A 25,347-nucleotide genomic window follows, 5' to 3' on the forward strand; every position below is an offset into this window, starting at 1 on the left:
CTCTCGAGGTCCCTTCCAGTCCTAGAATCTATGAATCTATAAGGTCAGGCTTGACAAAACCCTGGCTGACCTTAGAACCTAACCCCCGCATAAGATGTGACTCCACTGTAGTGTAAAAAAAATTGGGGGGACACCGCTTTTTGGCACCCCCAAATCGTGGTGCCCTAGGTGGCTGCCTAGTTCGCCTAGTGGTTACACCGGCCCTGCTCTGGAGTCCCACAACACAGTGACCCAGCGATGGCGGGAAGAAACGCTGTATGGAGCTGGGTGTGGGTGTGGCAGGGGCTGTTTTCAATCAGCTGTTCTGCAGAGTGGCCAGGCTGCACCATTGCAGGGACCAACAGCGTCAGGTGCTGCCACTCCACAGTCTGTCCTGGTGCTTCCTCCAGGTGCTAACTCAGACCAGAAGGAGTTTCCAGCCTCCCAAGAGTAACATGAGACAATGTACACGTAGGAAACGCCCGTTTTGTGTGAAAGTTCAGAATCAGCCCATTTCTGAGAACAATAAAAGGAAAGTAAATTCCTCTCTTCTCTGCAGAACCAGCCATGGCTGCTGCGAATCCAGCACAACTGCTCCTAGCTGAACTGACTTGTTCGGTGTGTCTGGATTATTTTAAAGACCCAGTGTCTGTAGATTGTGGGCACCACTTCTGCCAGGCCTGCATCACTCAGTGCTGGGAGGAACTGAGTACAAACTTCCCCTGTCCTGAGTGCAGAGAAATCTTCTCCCAGAGAAACTTCAAAGCAAACAGACAGCTCAGGAATATTGTAGAAGCTGCCAGAAAACTTACACTGGAGTTAACAAAAGAACCAGAAGTTGGGACAGTCTGTGAAAAACACCAGAGGTCTTTAGATGACTTCTGCCAAGAGGATCAAACACTCATTTGTTTGGTTTGCCACCTGTCCCGAGATCACAGAGAACACACTGTGGTTCCCGTAGAGGAGGCTGCCGAGGATTACAAGGTAAGAAATCATGGGATGGTGTAAAAGCTGGAATGGCCAGGAACGGCATTTTAATTTAAAAAAATTATGGCAAAAAACAGCAGATACGGACCCTTATAAACAATATGTTAGCAATGAGAACAGACTTATAACACACTGTTATTAACCTGTTCTGGCCCCAAACCATTTTTATCACCAATAAGGACCCAGAAAAGTCAGTTCTGAATTGGCCCGGGGTGGAAATGTATAACCTATAGCCCAGTACTATTACAGTGGGACTGCTGCTGACCTGGGACACACATTCTGCTAGACATGAAAAAAAAAACATCTTGTGTGCATGTTTTGTGCACTTGTCATGAAGCAGCGCAGACACAAGAATTGTGGATTTTCCTGAAAAAAGGCACGTGAAGGGGGAGAGGAAAAGTCTCCTGGCTGAAATGTGGCATATGAACAAGTGTAGTTGGCTTCAATATTGTCACCTCTTAAAAAAAATACCAATTACTTCTGGAAGATCCCAACTTGCAGAGATTTCAGGGACCCGGCAGTACTGACACACAAACCCTTCCAGGGGACAGTGAAGGTCATACACATCACTAAGCATTGGGACTGATTCTGCTTTTCTCTTTTTCATACAGTATTTTTTATTCCTTGTGTATTTTTGAGGAGAGTCACTCTCGTATGGGCAGGTGAGACATTAGAGTCTGTTATTTTTCACTGGTAATTTTTAGAGAGGCCTCAATGTTTCGGCTCCACAACTGTTGACAGTTCAGATGGCATTGTACGACCATGAGATCTCAAGGGATATTTTCTCCTATTCCTATAGGGCACACATGGGTCAGGTGTTTCGTCTTGTCCCAAATAGTGAACAATCACTTTGTCCACATTTCCATCAGGAACTTCATATCCGTATCAGTGGCACAAAACCTCATCTGTATTGGTCAGTCTTTGGAAATATCTCTTCCTTACCAGAGGCTCCCCCCGTTGGGATGTCTTCCTCTGTGGATTCATTTGTACTGATCACACCTCCAGTCATCTTTTTTGTCCTTTTGCCCTTCATAGCTGTATGCAAGCTGCTGTCCATTTTTTTGGCTTAGAAGCTGGAAGAGTCGATATTTTGTCATTTATACGATTTCTTAAAATGTCCAGTGCTTCTTGCAGTGAAAGTGTCCCAATTTATACATAGAAACTAAACTACACATACTGGAGAAAAAAGACTAACTGGTCTATTTGATTCTATTTGTGCACCTGTGAACTTTAGGTTTTGTTAAAAAAAGCTTTGCGCAAATCAGATTAGAGTTAAGGGTGAGTCACACACCGACTGGACAATTGTCGAGACAGAACCAATGACAGAGTAGGATGACTAAAGTAGAATCATGTATTGCATTTAAACAACACACACTCCAAGCTCAGTGATTGGCAACAATGATAGGGACCTAGGAGGTTAGTGGCCTATTCTGAACCTACTTATGTGCCATGCAAGTGTACAGACAGGATTTCCACACCCTCTAAGCAGCTCTGTGCATCCTCGACACCCAAGGATAGAACCAGAAACAATGGGTTTAAACTGCAGCAAGGGAGGTCTAGGTTGGACATTAGGAAAAAGTTCCTAACTGTCAGGGTGGTTAAACACCGGAACAAATTGCCTAGGGAGGTTGTGGAATCTCCGTCTCTGGAGATATTTAAGAGTAGGTTAGATAAATGTCTATCAGGGATGGTCTAGACAGTATTTGGTCCTGCCATGCGGGCAGGGGACTGGACTCGATGACCTCTCGAGGTCCCTTCCAGTCCTAGAATCTATGAATCTATGACACCGACTGAGAGCTACGTGCCGGGGGAAGGTCAAGGTTCCAAACTGCAGAGGAGCAGAGGTGAAAACGGGGTGAAAACAGGTGTTCCCACAGGTACATGCATTGTGAAGCAGCAAGAAAGCAAGTAGTCGCCCCCATGGAATACCCACCCTGTCCCCCTCACTGCCTGCTCCCTGGCCCCATTTCTGTGGTAAAGTCTGAGCTGGTCTAGGAGTGAGCACTGAAAGTGCTCAGTGACGGAAGAGTGAGACCAGAGGAAGGAAATGGACTTGCAGGGGGCAGAGAGACAAGGTGGGGGAGGTGATATCTTTGGTTGGACCAACTTCTGTTGGGGAGACAAGCTTTTGAGCTTACACAGACAGAGGTACACAGAGAGAGGCAGCAAATCAGCTGCAAAGCAAAAGGGAGCAAGAGAGACTCAGAGTTTTTCCCCAGAGCCAGGCAGTAGGAGGCAAACAACTCATTGCCATCCTCTGGGCCCCTTCGGAACAGAGTGTTTGATTAATAATTAACCCTTCATTGTACAGTTGAAGGCTGGTTTGGCCGGTGTTTTCAGTAGTACTGTGCTGCTCTCACTTGTGTGACATGCAGCATTTTTGTCCCCTGGGCCACTTTGGAACCAAGTGTTCTGGGTGGTTTTAGTAATAAAGCGAATTATCCCCCCAAAACCCGGGTTCAAGGTCGGTTCAGACGAGTTTCTCATTAGCATTGTATCAGTCTCCCCTGTATGTGCTGCATGTAAAACTGGTCCCCTGAGCCACTTCAGAACCGACTGTTCAGGCTCCTCCTTGGTTTGAAAGTGTTTCTGGGCTGGAATGGGTTAATGACAGTCAGCTGTGAATCAGGTCTCATGACTACAATAACGCTCCCAATGTTGTCTGACTGTTTCCGCGAAGGTGTTTTAAATCAGTTTTATTTATTAAAATGCCGTTCCAGCCATTGCCCTTTATTTTGGTCCCATGAGCCGCTTCGGAGCTGAGTCTGCGGGTGGTTTATGAATAAAGCTGTTTGTTGAACAGGTGGGTTGTCAGCAGTGTTCTGTAGTACAGCATTATTCTCAGTTGTATTGTGAGTATCATTTCTGTCCCCTCTGCTGTCTCGGAACTGAGTGTTCTGGGCGGATTTACTGATACAGCCGTTTATTGCCTGAAACCATCACTTGCAGGTGGGTTTGGAAGAGGTTTTCTGTATTATTGCATTATTCTCAGTGAGTTGTATTACGTGTATCACTTTGGTCCCCGAGCGCTTTTGTAACCGTGTGTTCCAGGTCCTTTTTTGTGTTCAAATAAAAGGTTCTGAGTTAGAAAGGGTTAATAACATGTGTAATTAGTCAGTTCTCATTAATAAATTATTGTTCTGAAGTTTCTGTAACAGTCTCCACTGGTTTTTCAACAATTGTATTTATTAAGATGTGTTTCTGGCATACTTTTGTTCCCTGCGCCTCTTTGGAATCGAGTGTTCTGGGCAGTTTTATTTATAAAGCTAGTTGGAGCTTGGAACAGGCCCCTAAAGGTGGCTTCAGCAAAGGTTTTCTGTAGTGTTGTTCTCAGTTAGTTGTATTACGTGACAGTTTTAGTAAGGCATGCAACAACTCATCTGCATGCCTTAGGCAGTCCAAAATGTTGTCCTCCATGTGCTGTAAACATGATTTCGCATGCACTGTGTGCGAGGTCCTGCTGTGCGGAGGACACCATTTTGTTCTACATCGGGGCCGGAGAGAATCATCCCGCGTGTTGGATCCAGCCTATAGGCTGCCAGTTTGACAATGCACAGGCGGTCGGGCATGCAATGCAGGCTTGCATTTATAGATGGCACATCACTATATGTGTATCATTTTGGTCCCGGCACCTGACAACTGACCATGAAGGGATCTTTACATTCGCTCTGCTGTTACGGATGGGGGAAACTGAGGCACAAAGTGACTTGGACTTGTCCAGGGTCATACAGGGAGGCTGTGGTGGAGCTGGGAACTGAGGCCAGATCTCCTGAGTCGGAGCCCAGTGTTCTGTCATTGGCAAAGCTTCGTGCATCTATTCCAGGGGTAACCAGGGAGGACTTAAACAGCAGCTGCTACAGCTAAACATTTTCAGATCTGCAGGACACTTACACCCAAGTGTTTTAAAAGAATTGGCCAAGGAACTCATTGAGCCATTAATGTTGCTATTTAGAGTTTTTTAAAACACTGAGAAAGTTCCAGGGGACTGGGCAAAATGCGACCGTTGTGCCAGTATTTTAAAATGAGAAATGAAATGACTTGGGTAACTATAGGCTGTTTAGCCTGACATCAGTCCTGGGCAAGTCACTGCAAGGCTGAGATGAGATACAATCAGTAAAGAATTAAAAAGGGGTAGCGTAATTAACGCCAATCTACACGGTTTCATAGGAAATAGTCCATGTCAAACAAAATTGGCATCGTTTTTTGATGAGCTCATCTCTTTGGTTGCCAAAGGTAATTATGTTGAGATAATATCTTTAGACGTCAGGAAGGCATGTGACTTGGCCCTGCATGACATTCTGATGAAAACATAAGCAATGTAGCAGATTAGAAATAAGGTGCAAAATTTTAATAGTGAGGGGAATTAACTGGCCGAGGGACATGGTGGATTCTCCATCACTGAGCCCTGATCTACACTGGGGGGGGATCAATCTAAGATACGCAACTTCAACTACGGGAATAGCGTCGCTGAAGTCGACGTATCTTAGATCGACTTACCTCATGTCCTCACGGCGCGGGATAGACGGCCGCCGCTCCCCCATCGACTCCGCTTCCACTTCTTGGCAGTGGTGGTGTTCCAGAGTTGACGGCAGAGCGATCGGGGATCGATTTATTGCATCTACACTAGGCGCGATAAATCGATCCCTGATAGATCAATCACTACACGCCGATCTGGCATGTAGTGAAGACCTGCCCTTAGTGTCTTTACGTCAGGATTCGATGGGTCTTTCAAAGCGATCTGTCAAAAGTCATGGGGGTTGATCCAGGAAACAGGAGGTGCGGTTCTGTGGCCTGAAACAATTGGGAATCTATAAACCCAGGGCCCTGACTGTCCAGCCCCAGTCACAACCAACAAGCCCATGGAAATTCACTCTCTACACACACCCCAGGCCTTTTTACCAGGTTAGCCCAATAGCGAAGGTGGGCTCCACAGAGTTACCTGCTAACCTGAGCCAGCGGAACTAGCACTGAATGGATTTCTGCAAACAGCAACTGATTATTCCGTAGCTGCTGGGTCGGCACCTTCATCCCATCTCCATCCGCTTGTCCTCAGTGAGCAGAGATACAGCTCACGCTCAGCCGGCCCACACTCTGGCGCTCTCGTAAGGAGCCCGCTCCTTCATTTCAACACAGAACAGAACAAATTGAAAATTCTTCTTTTGATTCCTTCTGAAATTTCCCACCAAAACCCCACCGTTCCTGACAAATGCATTTCTCACCAAAAGCAGCCTTTCCTGCCCCCAAAGTGACCTTCCTCTCCAAACCCAACATTTCCCTCCAAAAAAGTATATTTCTTGCCAAAAATGTGGTTGCAAAAAAAGTTGGTTTGCACCAAACCCCCGTTTTTCAGTAGGAAACAATTTTCTACACTCTGGGTCCTACTGGCGCGCGCCCCCCCCCTCCCCAGTCTGGCAGCCACCTCACTTCACCTCATGGTAAGGCCAGCTCTGCACCAAAGCCCCGTTTTTCAGTGGGAAATCTTGTTACTCTGAAGATGTCGGCTGGCTCCAGTTCATTGGAGAAGGGAAGCTGAGGCAATAGAGAGAAAGAAGCGATTCTCCAGGTTCACGCAAGGTCTGAAAACCAGCCGGTTTGAGGCTACGTTTGAATTGTTCCATCTGAGGGATGAATTTTAGGACTCTCGCACTTCCTTGACATTTGTCTAGCAGAGTTTGGGGGCCTGGTTCCTTTTCTCACTCCACCTCCCAGCACATAAACCAGGCCCACATGACACGCAGGGCCTCCCCAAGCAGCTCAACCAATCTCAGGCCACACCTACCACCCCTCAGGGTGTGGCCAACCACCCCTACTACGTTGACGGCAGTGTTTCTGAGGGCAGGGCCACGTTACTTAGACTGTAAACGCGCCGGGGACGCAGCCCGTCTTGTATAGGGGCCTGGTCCATGACTGGGGCTTCTAGGCTCTTCAGTAATACAAATAAATAAAATAATAATAATAATTAATAATGTTATGTAGTCCTGGCCTCTAACCCCAGCTCTGGGAGGGAAGTGGGATCTAGTGGGTTAGAGAAGGGGGGGCTGGGAGCCAGGACTACTGGGTTCTAACCCCAGCTGTGGGAAGGGAGTGTGTCTGATAGGTTAGTGTGGGTGCAGGGACTAGGAGCCAGTGTGTCAGGCCTCAGGGCTTCAGCCATTTCTAACTATTAGAGATCAGGATGAGATCTGATGGAGCAGGTTGGATTCTGGGTTGCTGGGTCCTACCCCCAGCTCTGGGAGGGAAGTGGGGTATGGTGGGGAAAAGCTGGGAGCCAGGACTCCTGGGTTCTCCCCTCAGTTCTGCCACTGAATTCTTGTGTGCCCATGGCTAATGTGCGAACAGCCCGGGGCCCCAGTCTGCATGCGGGGCAGCATCCCCTTTATGCCCTTCTTCTCACTGGGTCCCTTCTGATCCTGCCACTGGCCCACCTGCCAAGTATTCCCCATTTAGTAGTTGTGCATTTGAGTTTTCCTTCCTAACCAAGAGCTGAGGAGATGAGTAGAAGTAAAACCCAATTTTCTGTCAATGTGCATCTTTTGACAAGCCCTAAATGTGACCTGTGTGAATGGCTCCATCCTTTCTGCGTGTATCTTGGCTGCCATTTCCAAGACCTCCCTCTACGCTGCTCGGAGAGTAGCCCAGGAGCTGCAAGAAGCCACCGGACTCTATGAAACCAAGGTCTGCAAATGCAAATGGAAATTTGCACGTGCACCAAGCAGGAGGAAGAAATCGAGGAGGAGATCAAGGCCAATGGAGGGAGAATTAAAGAGACTGATGAGAACCCAGCAGAGCTTTCAGCATGGCTGGCGAAGATGAAGGAACAGCAGAACGAGCGGAGGAGACATGTCCACCTCTTGGCCCTGCAGGCCGGGAAGGTGACGGGGAAGACTCTGCCTATGGGACTTCCTGGGTCCTTTTGGAAATAATTGTGAAGTTGTGACTGGGAAATGGGGGCCAGGAGTTGTGGCACTTCCTGGTTGGATAGGAAACAAGGGTCCATGTTGGGAAGCTAACTGATACCGTTCGGTTTAGGGCCGTCCACAAGGCCAAAACAAGGATTTTCAGAGTTGAGTTGGGCCCAGTGCAGAAGGAAACGTGACATGTCAGTTGGCCACGTTCTGGTCTCACCCCTCTGTAAAATCAAGCCGGAGGTTTATTGCTTCTTCCATGGAAATCGGCAGTGTTTGACGTTCATGGGAACTCACTACCATGTTTACAAAGCTCTGAAACACGTGAACCGGGCACTCCTGGAGGTGTGTTAATTTCTTCCCAGGAACCAAGATGAACGGATCCATTGGTTAATGATTGCTAAGCCTTTTGGTCCTTGGACAAAGCGCTAGGCAAGTTTAACTGGTTACAGTGAGTGAAAGTGAGAGTCAGGACACCGGAGTTCTGTTCCCAGCTCTGGGGAAAGAGTGGGGTCCAGCAGGTTAGATTAGGGAAATCTATTAAAATGGGAGGCTTTATCCTAGAAAGCAGTGATGCTCTAAGGGACTTTGGGTCCATGGAAGCCAACCGGGCATGAATTCCCAAAGCAGTGCTGTGGCTAAGAGCACTAATGTATAAGCAGGGGAATACCTGAGTTGGGGGGTGGTGTTACCTCTGTATACGACATTAGTGCGGCCATTACTGGATACGGGTCCTGTTCTGGTGTCTGCCTTTCCAAAGGGACATTTGATAAATTGGAAAGAGTTCAGAAAAGAGCCAGAAAAAGTCTGGAAAACTTGCGATACAGAGAGACCAAAGGAGTTTAATCTCTTTAGCTCCTGGAGGAGAAGGTTAATAGGTGGTGGTCTATAAGTACCTATGCAGGGAGAAGATTTCTGACAGCAGAGACTCTTTAATGTATCGGACAAAGGCTGAATGAGATCTAATGGCTAGAGACTGAAGCTAGACCAATTCAGCTTAGAAATAAGGCGAACATTTGCAGGGTAATTAAGAGTCAGAACAATTTCCCTAGGGAGGTGATGGATTCTCCATCACTTGGAGTCTTTAAACCAAGATCACTTGGGTGTTTCAAAAGAGCTCTGCTCCAACTCGATGGGAACTCCAGCTCCTGGGTTCTAACCCCAGCTCTGGGAGGGGAGTGTGTCTGATAGGTTAGTGTGGGTGCAGGGACTAGGAGCCAACATGTCAGGCCTCAGGGCTTCAGCCATTTCTAACTATTAGAGATCGGGATGAGATCTGATGGAGCAGGTTGGATTCTGGGTTGCTGGGTCCTACCCCCAGCTCTGGGAGGGAAGTGAGGTCTGATGGGTAAGAGCTGGGAGCCAGGACTCCTGGGTTCTCCTCTCAGTTCTGCCACTGAATTCTTGTGTGCCCATGGCTAATGTGCGAAAAGACCAGGGCCCCAGTCTGCATGTGGGGCAGCGTCCCCCTTATGCCCTTCTTTTTGCTGGGTCATTTCTGCTCTTGCCACCGGCCCACCTGCCGTCTCCCTTTCACTGGCAGCCTTCCGCTGAGCACAGCGAATCATCCAGAGGCCAAAATGTCTCCTTTCAGGATGCTGGGGCAGCAGGTGGGGAACTGGCCCTCGGAGCTGCCAAGGGGAGTTGAGCCCCACGGGCAGGGGGCCAATACGGGGCACAGCAGTGGGGAGATTCCTGTCAGAGCAGCTCCTTGCTGCCAGCAGCTCCCATTTCATTGGTGACCCATTCCCCACCTGTGGGGGCAAGGCCGAGGGCTTTATGGCCACCGTGCTGCGAAATCAAGCCAGGGGTTTACAGCTTCTTCCCTGGAAACCAGCCATGTTTGATTTTCAGGGGAAATCGCAGCCGTGCTGACAAAGTGACTGAACCGGGCACTGCCCAGGAATCACCATGAACGGATCCTGGCCTTAATGATTGCTAAGCCCTCAGGACACAGAGCGCGAGGCTAGGCTAATGGGTTGCAGGGAGTGAGCCTGGGAGTCAGGACTCCTGGGTTCTGTTCCCAGCTCAGGGAAGTGACTGGGGTTCAGTGAGTTAGAGCTGTGGGGCTGGGAGCCAGGACTCCTGGGTTCTCTCCCCAGCACTAGGAAGGAAGTGGGGTCTAGTAGGTTACAGTGGGGGTGGAGGGCTAGAGGCAGGATGCTGGGGTCTTCTTGCCAGGTCTGAGAGGAGACTTAGAATCACAGAAATGTGGGTCTGGAAGGGATTCAAGGGATCATCTAGTTCAGCCCCCTGTGCTGAGGCAGGACCAAGTAAACCCAGACCATTCCTGGAAGGTGTGTGTCCAACCTGGTCTTAAAAATCTCCAGTAAGGAGGATTCCACAACCTCCCCTGGAAGCCTGTCCCAGAGCTTAACTATCCCCGAAGTTAGAAAGTCTTTTCAATATCTAATCTACTCTCCCTTGCAACAGATTGACCCCATTACTTGTCCCGGCTTCAGTGGCCATGGCGAACAGCTGATCAACATCCTCTTTATAACAGCCCTTGACATATTGGAAGACAGTTATCAGATCCCCCCTTGATCTTCTTTTCTCAACACTAAACATGCCCCTTTTTTTAACCTTTCCTCACAGGTCGGGTTCTCTGCACCTTTGAACATTTTTGTTCCTCCCCTCTGGCCTCTCTCCAGGTTGTCCACATCTTTCCTCAAGTGCAGCGCCCAGAACTGGACACAGGACTCCAGCTGAGGCCTCACCCGTGTCGAGTCGAGGGGGACAATGACCTCCCGTGTCTCACATACAACACTGATGATATGAGCCTTTTTTGCAACTGCATCACATTGTTAATTCACCTTCAATCTGTGACCCACTATGACACCCCCTTTCCTGTTCAGCAGTACAACCACCTAGCGAGGTATTCCCCATTTTGTAGTTGTGCATTTGAGTTTTCCTTCCTAACCGACAGCTGAGGAAATGAGTAGACGTAAAACCCAATTTCTATCAGTGGACATTTTTTGACAAGCCCTAAATGTGACCTGTGTGAATGGCTCCATCCTTTCTGCGTGTATCTTGGCTGCCATTTCCAAGACCTCCCTCTACGCTGCTCGGAGAGTAGCCCAGGAGCTGCAAGAAGCCACCAAACTCTATGAAACCAAGGTCTGCAAATGAAAATGAAAATTTGCACGTGCACCAAGCAAGAGGAAGAAATCGAGGAGGAGATCAAGGCCAATGGAGGGAGAATTAAAGAGACTGATGAGAACCCAGCAGAGCTTTCAGCATGGCTGGCGAAGATGAAGGAACAGCAGAATGAGCGGAGGAGACATGTCCACCTCTTAGCCCTGCAGGCCAGGAAGGTGACGGAGAAGACTCTGCCTATGGGACTTCCTGGGTCCTTTTGGAAATAATTGTGAAGTTGTGACCGGAAAACGGGGGCCAGAAGTTGTGGCACTTCCTGGTTGGATAGGAAACAAGGGTCCATGTTGGGAAGCTAACTGATACCGTTCGGTTTAGGGCCGTCCACAAGGCCAAAACAAGGATTTTCAGAGTTGAGTTGGGCCCAGTGCAGAAGGAAACGTGACATGTCAGTTGGCCACGTTCTGGTCTCACCCCTCTGTAAAATCAAGCCGGAGGTTTATTGCTTCTTCCATGGAAATCGGAGGCTTTTGACGTTCATGGGAACTCACTACCATGTTTACAAAGCTCTGAAACATGTGAACCGGGCACTCCTGGAAGTGTGTTAACTTCTTCCCAGGAACCAAGATGAACGGATCCATGGTTAATGATTGCTAAGCCTTTTGGTCCTTGGACAAAGCACTAGGCAAGATTAACTGGTTACAGTGAGTGAAAGTGGGAGTCAGGACACCTGAGTTCTGTTCCCAGCTCTGAGGAAAGAGTGGGGTCCAGCAGGTTAGATCAGGGGAATCCATTAAGATGGGGGGCTGTATCCTGGAAAGCAGTGATGCTCTAAGGGACTTTGGGGCCATAGAAGCCAACCGAGCATGAATTCCCAAAGCAGTGCTGTGGCTAAGAGCACTAATGTATAAGCAGGGGAATACCTGAGTAGGGGGGTGGTGTTACCTTTGTATACGATATTAGTGCAGCCGTTACTGGATACGGGTCCTGTTCTGGTGTCTGCTTTCAAAAGGGACATTTGATAAATTGGAAAGAGTTCAGAAAAGGTCTGGAAAACCAGCCGTATAGAGAGAGACCAAAGGAGTTTAATCTCTTTAGCTCCTGGAGGAGAAGGTTAATAGGTGATGGTCTATAAGTACCTATGCAGGGAGAAGATTTCTGACAGCAGAGACTCTTTAATGTATCGGACAAAGGCTGAATGAGAGCTAATGACTGGAGACTGAAGCTAGTCAAATTCAGTTTAGAAAGAAGATGATCATTTGCAGGGTAAGAAAGAGTTGGAACAATTTCTCTAGGGAACAAAATTTTCTACACTCTGGTCCTAGTGCCACAGTCTGGCACCTGAGGTGGCCACCTCAGTTCACCTCATGGTAAGGCCAGCCCTGACCACAAGCGTGAGAATGACTGTATAGTCATGTGGTTAGAGCACTCACCCATTTTATTATGTTTTTGATATTCTTGCAAATATAAATAAATGGGGGAAAATCCTCCAAAAACAACCAAAACTAAACCAGATTTTCTTTTGTTAGGACCAAATTCGGAGCCGTTTGGAGATTTTGAAGATAGAGAGAGACGCGATTCTGTCGTTTAAATTGAGTGGGGAAAATGAAAGCCATGAAGTGCTGGTAGGTGCCGTTATTACTCAGAAGCAAATGTGCCCACGGCCATTATCAATCCACGGATTAGTCTGAGTGTCATCAGAGGAATAGTGAGTAACATGTACTCATCCGTGTAAGATGATCACTTATTTCTTCTCATTGTAAAGAAAAACTGTTCTGCTTTAATTGAGAGTAAGCAGGAAAATGCTGCATTAAAGAAAGAGTTTTAATCATCCAAATATTGTCACTGGTAATTCGAGTGTAAGTTGTTTTCTTAACAATAGTTTCTCGTTTAGTGTTTCCACTAAAGCTGGTTGAAAATTTTGTGTCGTTTCAAACTGAAATTTTCATTTTGCTTTTAGAAGGATGAAAATTTTGAAAACTTTATCTCTCTTTTTAGTCCTTTTTTCCTACTGAATGCACTAAAATAAATAATTTCCAGTTTTCCCCCCTTTGTTTTTCTTTTTTCTTTTTGCCACTTTTTCAAAACTGGGGGAATCTTTTGAAGAGGTACAGAGAGGAAGTACTAAAAAGAAAAATGGTGGGGGGGAATGAACATTATTTTGTTCCATTTTGGGGAAAGGGAGAAAGAAAAATGTGACATGTTTCAAAAGTTATTTCAACATATTTTTCAAAGAAATCAAAAGAATTTCCTTTTTGAAAACTGAGAAATGGAAAACACTTTGAAATTTCAATTATTTTTGCAAATTCCCCTAACTCTGAGTTTTTTGGCCAGCTGCACTTTCAACGGAGATAACCACAGCTGGCCAATCCGTGCAGCTGCTCTAGGAATCTGCGCCCAGAGGAGGAGGCTGGTCACTTAATGCCTAAGACAAAGCACAAGGACGTCATAGGATAGGGTTACCATCCGTCCAGGTTTCCCCGGACATGTCCGGCTTTTTCAGTGTTAAATGGCCATCCGGGGGGAGAGTTCTAATCAAGAAGAAATGTCCGGGATTTCCCCCTTCCCCTCATGCAGAGTGCGGCACGGCTGATTGGACGCCTGGCCTGATTGAAAGCCGCTCGCAGCCACTAGGGCCTCTAGCAGCCAGAGTCCCTCCCCCTCCCCCACTCCCTCCTCCTCCACAGAGCAGCCCGCAGTGTTTGATTCCATGTGGAGCCTGCAGCTCTCCCACTGCCTGGTGAGTGGGGGCGGAGCAGGGCAGGTGGCGGGGGGGGTGTAGAGGCTGCAGGAGCAGGGCAGGCAGGGGGCGCAGAGGCTGCAGGGGTGGGGGGGTGCATGGGCTGCAGGGCGAGTGGAGAGCAGGGGGCACAGAGGCTGCAGGGGCAGGGCAGGCAGGGGCGCAGAGGCTGCAGGGTGAGTGGGGAGCAGGGGGCACAGAGGCTGCAGGGGCGGGGGGGCGCAGAGGCTGCAGGGTGAATGGGGAGCAGGGGGCACAGAGGCTGCAGGGGCAGGGAAGGCAGGGGCGCAGAGGCTGCAGGGTGAGTGGGGAGCAGGGGGCACAGAGGCTGCAGGGGTGGGGGAGTGCAGAGGCTGCAGGGTGAATGGGGAGCAGGGGGCACAGAGGCTGCAGGGGTGGGGGGGTGCAGAGGCTGCAGGGCGAGTGGGGAGCAGGGGCCACAGAGGCTGCAGGGGCAGGGCAGGCAGGGGGTGCAGAGGCTGCAGGGCGAGTGGGGAGCAGGGGGCACAGAGGCTGCAGGGGCGGGGGGGTGCAGAGGCTGCAGGGTGAGGAGGAGCAGGGCAGGCAAGGGCATAGAGGCTGCAGGGGCTGCGGGGCGAGCGGGGAGCAGGGAAGCACTTAGCAACCCCCAACCAAGATCAGAGCGGGAGGGAGGAGGGGGAATGCGGGGTGCTCAGAGGAGGGGGCAGAGTTGGGGCAGGGACTTTGGGGAAGGGGTTGGAATGGGGGCGGGGAAGGGGCGGAGTTGGGGCAGGGCCGGGGCCCCATGGAGTGTCCTCTTTTTTAAATGTTTGAATATGGTAACCCTATCATAGGAAAGACTCCTGTGCAGTTCAGTGAGCTTTGGAACAGGCCCTTAATGGTATCGCTGCTAGACATTGCCATGGAGACGATCTGGGTTCCAGATCTGGTCTGATTTCCTTGCTCCTAGGGTACAGGGGCCAGAGAGTGCTCCAGAAACAGCATGAATTGGTGGCCTTCTGTCCAGTTCACATGCGCTCATTCCTAAGCAACCTGCAAAATCAGATTTGCATGTACAAAAAGGGGTCTTCCCAGCAGCCCAATTTGTGCTCAAGGTCCCTGTGTGGCTTAAAATCCAAGATTTATGGTGTGCCAAATTTTATGTATCCAAAACTGTTTTCAGAACTCATGAGAGCAAATGATGGAGCTCAAATTTTAGTACTTTTTTTAAAAATGCCCTTTATGTCTCTATGTATTTTGTGGACATCATGTGTTCCCCAGTTCAAGTCTAGTGCTTCTTAGTTTGGGTTCTGCTGTTTCCTTTCCTAAAATAATACTTGCCAGTCCAGTTCTCAATCCCACACCTGCTGTGCTTCCTGTTATTAGAAGGATCTGGTTTTCCAGAAGCCACTGATCACAGATTATCCAAATCATGCAAGAAAAATTCATATTCTTAACACCAGTTAGGACTCTTGAAAATCTATTGGAAAATCTTCTGTCTACTGAGCATAGAGTATGTTGTCCATAAAATGTCAGAAGTTAAATTCTGTGGGGTTGCAATGACATACTGCCTCGTGCATAAAATGTCCCATGGCTTTATAACACGCTCCATATTCTTGTCCTTGACCTGTGCTTTTCCTGTTTGTATCTCATCATTTCAGAAACAGCTGGAAACTGAGAAGCAGAAGATTGTGTCTGAATTTCAGCAACTGCACCAATTTTTGGAGGAACAAGAGCGACTCCTGCTGGCACAATTGGAAGAGCTGAATAAGGAAATTGAAAAGAGCAGGGCTGAGTATGTTGCCAAATTATCTGAGGAAATATCTTCTTTCAGTTCCCTGATCAGTGAGATGGAGCAGAAGTGCCAGCAGCCAGCGAGGGAATTCCTGCAGGTGAGACAGTGTTAGAAACACCCCAGAACCTTTCACAGGGCAAGAAAGTCTCCTAACACATCACTTTTGAAGCATAGGAACAAATGGTCAGAACATATAGTATTGCTAAAATATACATTATTTTTCTTTAAGGGCTTGATAAAATGCCAATTAAAGTCAAAGGAAATGTACTTCTTGAGTACAACGAGCATTGGATTGAGCCTAAATTGAAAAGAAATTCTTCTTTTGAATTCTAGTGGGAGAAAACTCCAAAAATGGCAAACTCTGTTCTCCCTGTCTCATAATGCAAGAACAAAGGGACATTCAATAAAATTAGAAGGTGACAATTTGAAAACTGATCCAAAGAAACACTTTTTCACACCTCGTGTAATCAGACTGCGGAACTCATTGTTACAGGATTTTGTTGAGACCAACCACTTAGCAAAACTTAAAAAGTGATTGAACATGGATCTGGATAACAAGAATATACAGAGTTATAGTTAACTATAACAAAACATTTATAAGGGGTATTAAACCTCATGGTACAGTCGCTAACTCTTAGTGAGAAGCATGAGAATGTAGGAGGCAGATTATCTTAAACATTCCTCTGAACCATCTGGCCCTGTCTACCTTTGGAGACAGAATATTGATTAGATGGACCTCTGGTCTGAGCCGGTCTGGCATCTCCTGTGTTCCAAACGCAAACATCAAAAGATCTTTAATCTTTGTCTATTTAAGGTAGACAGGGCCAGATGGTTCAGAGGAATGTTTAAGATAATCTGCCTCCTACATTCTTTATTTATAAAGAGTCAGTCTTTATTTATCGAAGTAGCTAAAATTGAAGGTAAGATTCCATTTAAACCTTGATTTTTCCACTTTTCCTACATATCACAAAAAGGGAAAATATTGGCCTCAAAATTAATACATGGGATCTGAGGCTGCGGTGATTTTGAATGCCAGAACAGAAGTTAGATAGGAGCTGTTCATTACTTATCGTAGCCTGAAAGTGTAAGTAGTTGTTAGAATTCCAAAAGCCTTCTAATGATTTTTTTTAAATGCCTCTAATTAGCCAAAAAGGAAAAAAAGGTGAGGAATAAAACGTAGCATCCTGGACATCTCTAGCTGATATCTAAGGTCAAATTCTCAGTTGCGACCAGTATCTGCTGTGGGCAGGAGTCTTCACTCCTCAGGTTTCCTTCATTGATCCTAGCGTGTAGGATAGTGAATGGCCCAGTGTTACTCTGTACCCCACACCCATTGTTCTCACCCAGCCCCAATTTCCTGTGGATGTCAAGAAGCTCACAGGACGGGCCTTCAGAATGTTTGTGGGCAAGTGGGGAGAGAGTTTAGAGCACGGGGCAGCACAGCCTGGGGGCATCCCTCCCTCTGCATCCACTGGAGTCTGCAGGAGGGGATCTTCCCCACACCTGTGAGTGTTCGGGAGATCCTTGTTCAGCACAGCACAAGACTGAGCCCTCTGATTCCATGTGCCAGCTGCTTATCCACATGTCATTACATGAAGACCTTGTGTGACTCCTTACACAAACTTCCTAGACCGAGGTCCTGCAGTCAGAGCACTTCTCCAAAAGAGCAAAGGCAGCACATGTCATGTTTTGTTTGTATTCATAAATAACAAATAATTCCTCTTTGAACCTCAAATTGTGAAGACAAAGCAAGTCCCCTCCAGAGCAGGAGGGATCCTTAGTGCGAGATATGGGACTGAATTTCCTTTTATCTTTCTCCTCTAGGACATCAAAGACACCTTGAGCAGGTACGTGGCTCCTTCTCACTCTCCCTTTTGCTTCCCAATGCAGGGAAGGGATTTTAAACATGAGACCTGGCTCCCCATGGTCCAGCAGTGCAGAGTGTGGGGCTCGTTCCCAATCTATCTCCGTTAAATCTAATCTTGGCGCTGTTGTCATTTTGACTAGACTCCAGAATAGAGCAGCCTGAGAAAGGAGAAATTTACCTACAGGCAGGGTACTGATTTGTAGTGTAGCTGGTAGAATGGAGACCTCAGGAGATTGGGGATGGAGAATGAGTTTTTCATTTCTAGGTCATAGACTCCAAACTCCACCTCAGTTGGTAGGGATGGAAAGTTAGGGCCATCTGATGACTATTCAATGAGCTGTTTATTAATTGTTTCTAATTATGCAGTGAGCTCTATCAGTGTGCTGGGCGTGGCAAGAGATCTGATGGAAGAGACATTCCCAGCTCTAAGGAGTTTATAATGTGCTATTATCAGTAGTACTATGGCAGTGCCTAGAGGCTCTAGGCAAAACCAGGGCCCAACATGCTGGGTGCTGCACAGACACACACAGAGACAGTCCCTGCCCGAGGGCGTTTACACTCTAAATAGACACAAGACAAAGGGCGAAGGGAGGAAGGATTAAAATCAATTGAAGGGGACATTGAATAAAGACAAAGTGCTGCACTTTGGAAGGAAAAATCGAATGTACAACTATGACATGGGGAATCACTGGCTAGGCAGCAGGACTGCAGAAAAAGATCTGGGGGTTCAAGTGGATCACACATGGAATGAGTCGGTAGTGTGAAGCTCTTGTGAAAAAGGCAAATGTCATTGTGGGATGTTGTCCCAGGTTGCTGTATTCACCGCAGGTGGTGCCTCCTCCTGGCTCTTCTGGGGATTAGCTCTCTTTCAGGTCCAACACCTCCACTTGCCATCTCCTAGCTCTAAGAAGCAACACCTGCCCTGAAGCCCTGAGAAAACGCTGACTCTTACAACCATAGTTAAATCATAAACAAAGTGAAATTTACACCCTAGCTGATAAGGTTCAATCCAACAATCTGCCAATATTAGCTTTGCCATAAACACTGTCTAAGGGAACAATCACTTCAACATCTTAATTCTTTCTTGTTTGCTGGAAAAGGGACGATTCCTCGGTTGAGTTTCAGGATTACACAGGGTATTGAGCTGTTTGTTCTGACAAGAGAGCTCACAGCACCGGGTATTTAAAGGCTAAATCCCTTTGAAACATCTGGCCCACAGATCAGTGTCCGATCCCTCCCGTACCTGTGTGTCAGGAACCACAGATCTCAAACGCTGGCCATTGTCTCTCTCTCACTCTCCAGCCTCACCTCTCACTCCAACAGCTGCAGCTTCCTCTCTGTGACTCAACCCTGCAGCCAGGTCACTAAATGGTTTCCCCTTCTGGGGTACAGAGTCTCCCTGGTCCCACTGTCCAGGCAATGCCACTCCATCAGTGGCTGGTGGGGGAACTCGAGCCCACCCACTGCTCCAGGGTCCAGCCCAGGAACCCTGCCACATGCAGGCAAGGTCTGCTCGCTCCCTGGGCTGCTTCCTACTCACCTCCCATAGGCTTTCTTCTCCATCCTTCTCTCTTATAGGGGTTAGACTAGATGACCCTGGCAGTCCCTTCTAACCCTCTGATTCTAAATACTCCCTTCCCCCAGGGCCAGGCTCCCAGCATGCTGTTCTTTCCCTGTTTCCCTCTTTCCCTTTCAAATGCACAGAAGGTGGCTGCAGACTTCCCCACTGCGGCCAATTTCTGTTGCCAGCTTCCTGGCTTTATCCTAGCCCAGCCCCCACCTGCTCAGCTGAGCTTCATCGTCCAATCAGGGACAACTTCTCTGGCCTAAACCGCTCATGTGTGGCCTGTCTCACTAATCTCCTCTTTCTCAGCTTCCTTCACTGTTTTTGGGGGGCTGATGTGGGGTGAACACCCCACCACAGATATATTAACAGGCGTGTCAATGTAAAACACAGGAGGACGTTGTTCCACCCTTCTTGCCATGGTGAGGCCTCAGATAGAATCCTGTGTCCAGTTTTGGGCACCACACTTTAAGAAAGATGTGGAGAAATTGGAGAAAGTTCAGAGGGGAGCAACAGAAATGATCGGAGGTTTAGAATGGATGAGCTATGAGGAAAGGTTGAACTAAAGGGGTGTGTTTAGTCTAGAGAAGAGAAGACTCAGGGAGGGCCTGATAACAGTCTTCAAATATGTCTGAGGCTGTTCCACAGAGAGCGGTGATCAGTTGTTCTTCAAGTCCCGTGAGGGCAGAACAAGAAGTAATCGGTTTAATTTGCCACAAGGGAGATTTACATTATTGTGACGGGTTCCCGGGGTGCAACCTGGACTGTGGGACTGCTGTGCCCTCCAAATCCGCAATCTGGGCTGCCTCTCGCACCTTGATGCTGAGGTCAAGCTACAAGCCTGCGCTGACACAGACACCACCACTTCCCTTGGCAGTTTCTTCCAATGGTTAGTCCACCTGCACTCTTAAATATCTCTGTCTTTTTTCCCATTTGAATTTCTCTGGCTTTCAGCTTCCAGCAATTGATCCTTGTTTTGCCTTTGTTTCGTATATTGAGGAGCCCTTCAGTACCAAGTACAGTCTCCCCATGACGGTATTTATACCCCACACTCAAGCACCAGGGTTCTCTCAGTGCAAGGCATTTTTACCAGCCCTCAAATCAGTTTTGTGGGTCTTCTCTGCACCGTCTCCACTTTTTAACATCCATTTTAAAATGGGGACACCAGAACTGGAGGCAGTTTTCCAATATCGGTCTCACCAAAAAGAGGTGAAGCTTGTAGTGTCCAAGCTGGGATTGGACCTATTCCTGGGGCAATAGAGACTTTAATCCTCCAAGGTCTGCTGAGCTACAACCATTCACTAGAGTAAAACACATATTAGTAAAACACAAATATGACCGAACTCCACAACGAGTAACACTGGGTTGTTCTTCAGATGCGAGAGGGAGAAGTTTCAGAACCCAGTGGCCTTTTCTTCTGATTTGAAATGGAGAATCTGGGAATCTTCTCAAAGAAATGCACCTCTGGAGACCATAATGAAGAAATTCAAAGGTAATAAACAGTCACCTGGGGAATTTTCTCACCTATATTACACTGATAATTGACAGAGCTGGGGAAATCTCTTAGGGACAATGATTGTGGATAGAGATAGTCAACTAATCATTTGGAAGCTATGAATTCTCTACTCAGCTCTCGGTACAGCACTTACACACTGGGTTAGGGGCCTACATTCAGAATCTCTGGGGGGTTTCCTTTCTTAGCAGCTATGAACATAGGTGCCAACTCCATGGGTGCTCCGTTGCTGGAGCACCCATGGGGAAAAATCTGCACCCACCGGCAGCCAAGCTCCCATCCCCACCGCCTGCCTCACATCACCTCTGCCTTCTCCCCCAAGCGTGCCACGTCCCTGCTTCTCCCCCTAGCTCTCAGTGCTTGCTGCCACAAAACAAGCTTCAAAAGTGAGGGAGGAGTGGGAACACAGTGAGCTCAAGGGAGGAGGCGGGGCCGGGGCAGAAATTCTGGAAGGAGTCTAATAGGGCAGAGAGGGGCAGAGTGAGGATGGGGACTTTGGAAAAGGAGTTGGAATGGGGGCGGGGCAAGGCCAGGAGGGGGCGGGACAGGGGTGGAGTCAGGGCAGGGCCGGAGACAGAGGTGGGTCACACAGAAGTTAGTGAGGTGTGTAATGGTTTGTATTGGTCTGAATTGCACTTAACCTCCTTAACTAGAACTTCAAAAAGTTTGTTTTCTTTTCATTTTGCTTTTGTGTTAGAAACATGACAACCTGACATTTCATCTTTTTCACCCATTTCTTCCTCTAGACTCACTGTCGTCTAGACTGTGGTTGGACAAAGGTAAATTTCTCGTATCAAAGGGGGAGTGAAAACTTTCCTATGAATTATGGTGGCTCATTGGCAGCACCATAGTTCGAGTTTTGTTTCAATTTTGCATTTGACAGGAGCTGAGCAACATATTACTGGTGGCTGCCCAGATCTTTCCTAAAAACAGAAAAGTCGATTCTTTTCTGTATTAGAATTTAGAATTTGTAACTAGTGGTTGGGGTAACCAGATAGGCTGGGGTGCGGGAGAGGGGGCGAGCAGTGTATCGCCGTAGAGATCTAAGAGTTTAAAAATGAGCCTTTTGGAAAATCAGAGAGGAACATCTCATCTAATTCTCAGAACTCTTTATGCCCATACATCACATCCCCCGGCCATATTATTATTATTAGCAAATGCACAAGTGGTACAATGAAGAATGGGAAAATTCAACATACAAAAATAGACATTTCTGTTTTCTCTCTCTACTTTATATGTCAAAAGAGAAAAGGTTAAAAATGTCAGAAGGGGTTTGGTAGACATCACCTATTCGCAGACATGCCAACTCTCATGAATTAATTGTGAGAGATGCAGTTTCTGAGTAAAATTAAGCCTCACTCATGATCTCACCATAGAGCTGTGGCTGAAAAAAAAATCCCGATATTTGAGAGTTCTAAAAATGAGGCTTCATTGTATTTAGAAATCCTGTCAGCTGCCCTGGGCACGGCTGGGGCTCCCGCTGTCACCACCCCAGTGCGGCTGCTCCCGTCAGCCTGGGAAGTGGGAGAGGGGACCCCATTGTAGCCCCCAGGGGGCCTGAAGTGAGCGGGGGGCTGATGGGCTGGGGGGGCTGTATTGCTGGTGGGTTCTGAGCAGATAGGGTGAGTGCTGGCAGGGTGAACTGAGGGCAGTGGGGTAGGGGTGCTGAACTGATGGGGCGGTGATGATGGGGGCTGGGCAGGGGTGAAAGTAACTTACAGGGCTTACCGGTACGGCCGGAGTCCTGAGGGGGGGTGTGATCTCATTCAGAAGAGCCTTTAAATCACCCCGGGGCTCCCAGCTGCAGAGGTGGCTGGGAGCCCCTGGGGCTCAGGGAGGAATTAAAAGAAAAAAAAAGCATACCAGCTCTTGACGGGGGTTGGATGGGGACAGAACTGATGGGGTCTGGGGGGGACAGGATTAATTGCTGGGCAGGAGACGGGCAGATGGGGGGTGAGAGCTCCTGCAGCAGGAGCCAAAATCCCCTTCCCCAGGACATGTGGGAGAGTGGGCAACACTGATTGTCACATGCGCACACCCTGGGGAGGGGCCAGGGGAGTTCAAACATCCAGAGACTGACCTAGAAACCACAATAGAATCCTTTTAAACATGTCATGAGTGTTGGGCCAATCTCATGAGATTTGATCCCTTGAAGTCGGCAATACTGTATTAGCCATTGCATAGCCCTGGGGCCAGCAGTGTGGAGTTTGGAAAGTCCCCGATAGACCAGCACAAGCCGAGCAGGCGTTCAGTAAGTGTGCGGTGTCCTGAACCACCCGCAGCTACACACAGTCATGGGGGGCCAGGGGGGTCTCTGTAAAAGCAGGTTTTCTAGTGCTCAGCTGGCTGATCGTTGTGGGGGGGCTCTGCAAGGAGACGGGCTGTGCAGAGTCGCATCATGGGACAGGGGGACGTTGGATTCCCTGTAATCTGCTGGGAGCCTCCTATGATGCCAGGGTCTCTAATCACATCTGTGGGGAGAGGTGGGTGCAGGTGGGGAAAGATTCCAGGGCCTGATTGTCAGGCCCTTTTGTGCTGCTCTGTCAGAGCGAAGGGGCCTTAATGTGCCTGGAAACAGTCCCCAGAAAATAGCTCCGGTGCAAGGGAGCCCCCCCCCCCCACTCCGTGTGAAGTTGGCACAGGGGCTGTTCAGCAACTCTGCCCCCAGCCGTTATTGTAGGAGTGGGTTGGGATCCATGCTGGGGGCCAGGGCTGTCCCTAGGAGGATGCAGGGTCTGGGGCAGAAGTGATGGATTCGTCTCTTCTGGGACCGACCGCAACAGCCAATCACACTGGCCTGTGGGACTCCCCGAAGCGCAGGGCCCAGAGTGGTTGCCCCGATTCGCCCTCCCCAAGGGACGGCTCTGCTGGGGGCATAGACAGGAGGCATCACACTGTGGCTGCTCTCTGCTTTGCAGCCCTGAGGCCCCTGTAACGAGGGGCCAGGGAGACTAAAGGAAGGACAAAGGTGGCTTAAACCCACCTCCCTCTAACCCCCCTTGTCTTTCCCCCAAGCACAAGGATGGAATCACTGAGACTCAGACGCTGGGTCTGGGGGCCTGGCTCAGCGGAGCTGATCCCTTCACTCTGTCCCTGAACTGGCTCTGTCGGGGTGTGAATCCCCCCTGCCCATGGCTGAGATCTCAGCGCTGCTCCCCAGGCAGAGCTGGGTAAATCCTGGAGGCAGGAGGTTGCCTGGTTCACTCCCCAGCTGGGGAGGTTCTGTCACTGACACGATCAGACCCTGCCCCAGGGCTGAGCTCTGCCCCTCATGCTCTGATTCTCTCTCTGCAGCCAACGTGACTCTGGATCCAGACACGGCCCATCCCCAACTCATTGTGTCTGCGGATCGGAAAAGTGTGAGATGGGAACCCTGGCAACAGGATCTGCCTGACAACCCTCAGAGATTTGACAATTGGACCTGTGTGATGGGCTGTGAGGGATTCACCTCGGGCCGACATTACTGGGAGGTGGAGGTGGAGGGGACGGGAGTCTATGTTGTAGGGGTGGCCAGAGAGTCTGTGAGCAGGAACGGAGGGATCAGCCCTAACCCTGAGCAGGGGATCTGGGCTGTGCAGGGCAGAGGGGATCTCTACTGGGCTCTCACTTCCCCTGAGCATGGCACCCCTTTGTCCCCTAGCCGGGCATGCCGCAGGATCCGGGTTTATCTTGACTGTGAAGGGGGGTGGGTGGCATTTTTTGATGCTGTTCGTGGGGAGCTGATCGTCACTTTCCCGCTGACCTCTTTGGCGGGGGAAAGAATCCGCCCGTTATTCCAGGCTGGTGTTAGTGTGCGGCTCCTCTAGCCCCCACCCCCCTGATCTCTATGACCTGGAGGACTCAGCCAGTCTCCCCCTCCACAGACAGGGCTGAAGGGGGGTGACACTCCACCCGTAGCTCTATGGCTGTGGAGGTCTCTGTGAGGTGCTCTACACTGGGGCTCTATGCTCCTAGCAGGCCAACTCTTTGTGGAGTCGGGGGAGTCCCACCAAGGAAGGAGGGAGCCCCCCTGTGGGAGAGCGACGAGCCAAGTGCCAGGGAGAGACCCCTCTACTGGGATGGAGGGGAGAGCAGGGGGAGACCTGGCTGAAGAGGCTGGGCTGGAGGGGACTGACCAGAGGGCAAACCAGGCGTCAGGCGGGGAGAGGTTCCCAGGGGATCAGGGGCAGGTATCGCAGGGGAAGCAGAGCTGAGCAGGGAGGACCCAGCTGCACAGACAACGTCCTGCCCCTTGGCTTGGGGGACACAGAGGCTGGGGACCCGTCGGGCCCCCCGGGGTTCCACCAATCAGAGCCCAGGACTGGAGTCCTCTGCTCCCCTTCAGTGGCTATTCTAGCAGCGTGAGCAGGACACTGGGTGGTGGATTCAGACTGACGAGCTCCTAAGCGCCCTGTGGGCCAGCGTTTGAGATCTGCGGTTCCTGACACAGAGGCAAGGGAGGGATCAGACACTGATCTGTGGGCCAGATGTTTCAAAGGGATTTAGCCTTTAAATACCCGGTGCTGTGAGCTCTCTTGTCAGAACAAACAGCTCAATACCCTGTGTAATCCCGAAACTCAACCGAGGAATCGTCTCTTTTCCAGCAAACATGAAAGAATTAAGATGTTGACGTGATTGTTCCCTTAGACAGTGTTTATGGCAAAGCTAATATTGGCAGATTGTGTTATAAAGTTTAATTGTTGGATTGACCTTTATCAGCTAGGGTGTAAAATTCACTTTCTTTATGATTTAACTACGGTTGTAACACTCAGCGTTTTCTGAGGGCTTCAGGGCAGGTGTTGCTTCTTAGAGCTAGGAGAACAATATTTTCTCTGCCAAATTCATTTTAAAAATTAAAAAATTGAAGAAAATTTTAAAAATGCTGATTTGTTTGACAATTTTGTGGAATTTTTGCTTACTTGAAAGAAATTAAACCAAACTTAACAAAATTTTTCAGTTCTTTG

At 48.9% G+C, this 25,347-nt stretch overlaps 1 protein-coding gene across 1 annotated transcript; it reads left to right on the forward strand.

The window, feature by feature from the left end:
- Positions 1–543: 543 nt before the first annotated feature.
- LOC128847205 (zinc finger protein RFP-like) lies at positions 544–25,347 on the forward strand. Its single transcript, XM_054046571.1, has 7 exons — positions 544–963; positions 12,494–12,589; positions 15,327–15,557; positions 17,285–17,307; positions 20,268–20,383; positions 21,151–21,183; positions 23,699–25,347. The coding sequence occupies exons 1-7, from the start codon at positions 547–549 to the stop codon at positions 24,208–24,210; spliced, it is 1,428 nt and encodes a 475-aa protein (XP_053902546.1). The 5' UTR covers positions 544–546; the 3' UTR covers positions 24,211–25,347.

Source organism: Malaclemys terrapin, chromosome 13 (genome assembly GCF_027887155.1).
Source record: "Malaclemys terrapin pileata isolate rMalTer1 chromosome 13, rMalTer1.hap1, whole genome shotgun sequence".
NCBI lineage: Eukaryota > Metazoa > Chordata > Testudines > Emydidae > Malaclemys > Malaclemys terrapin.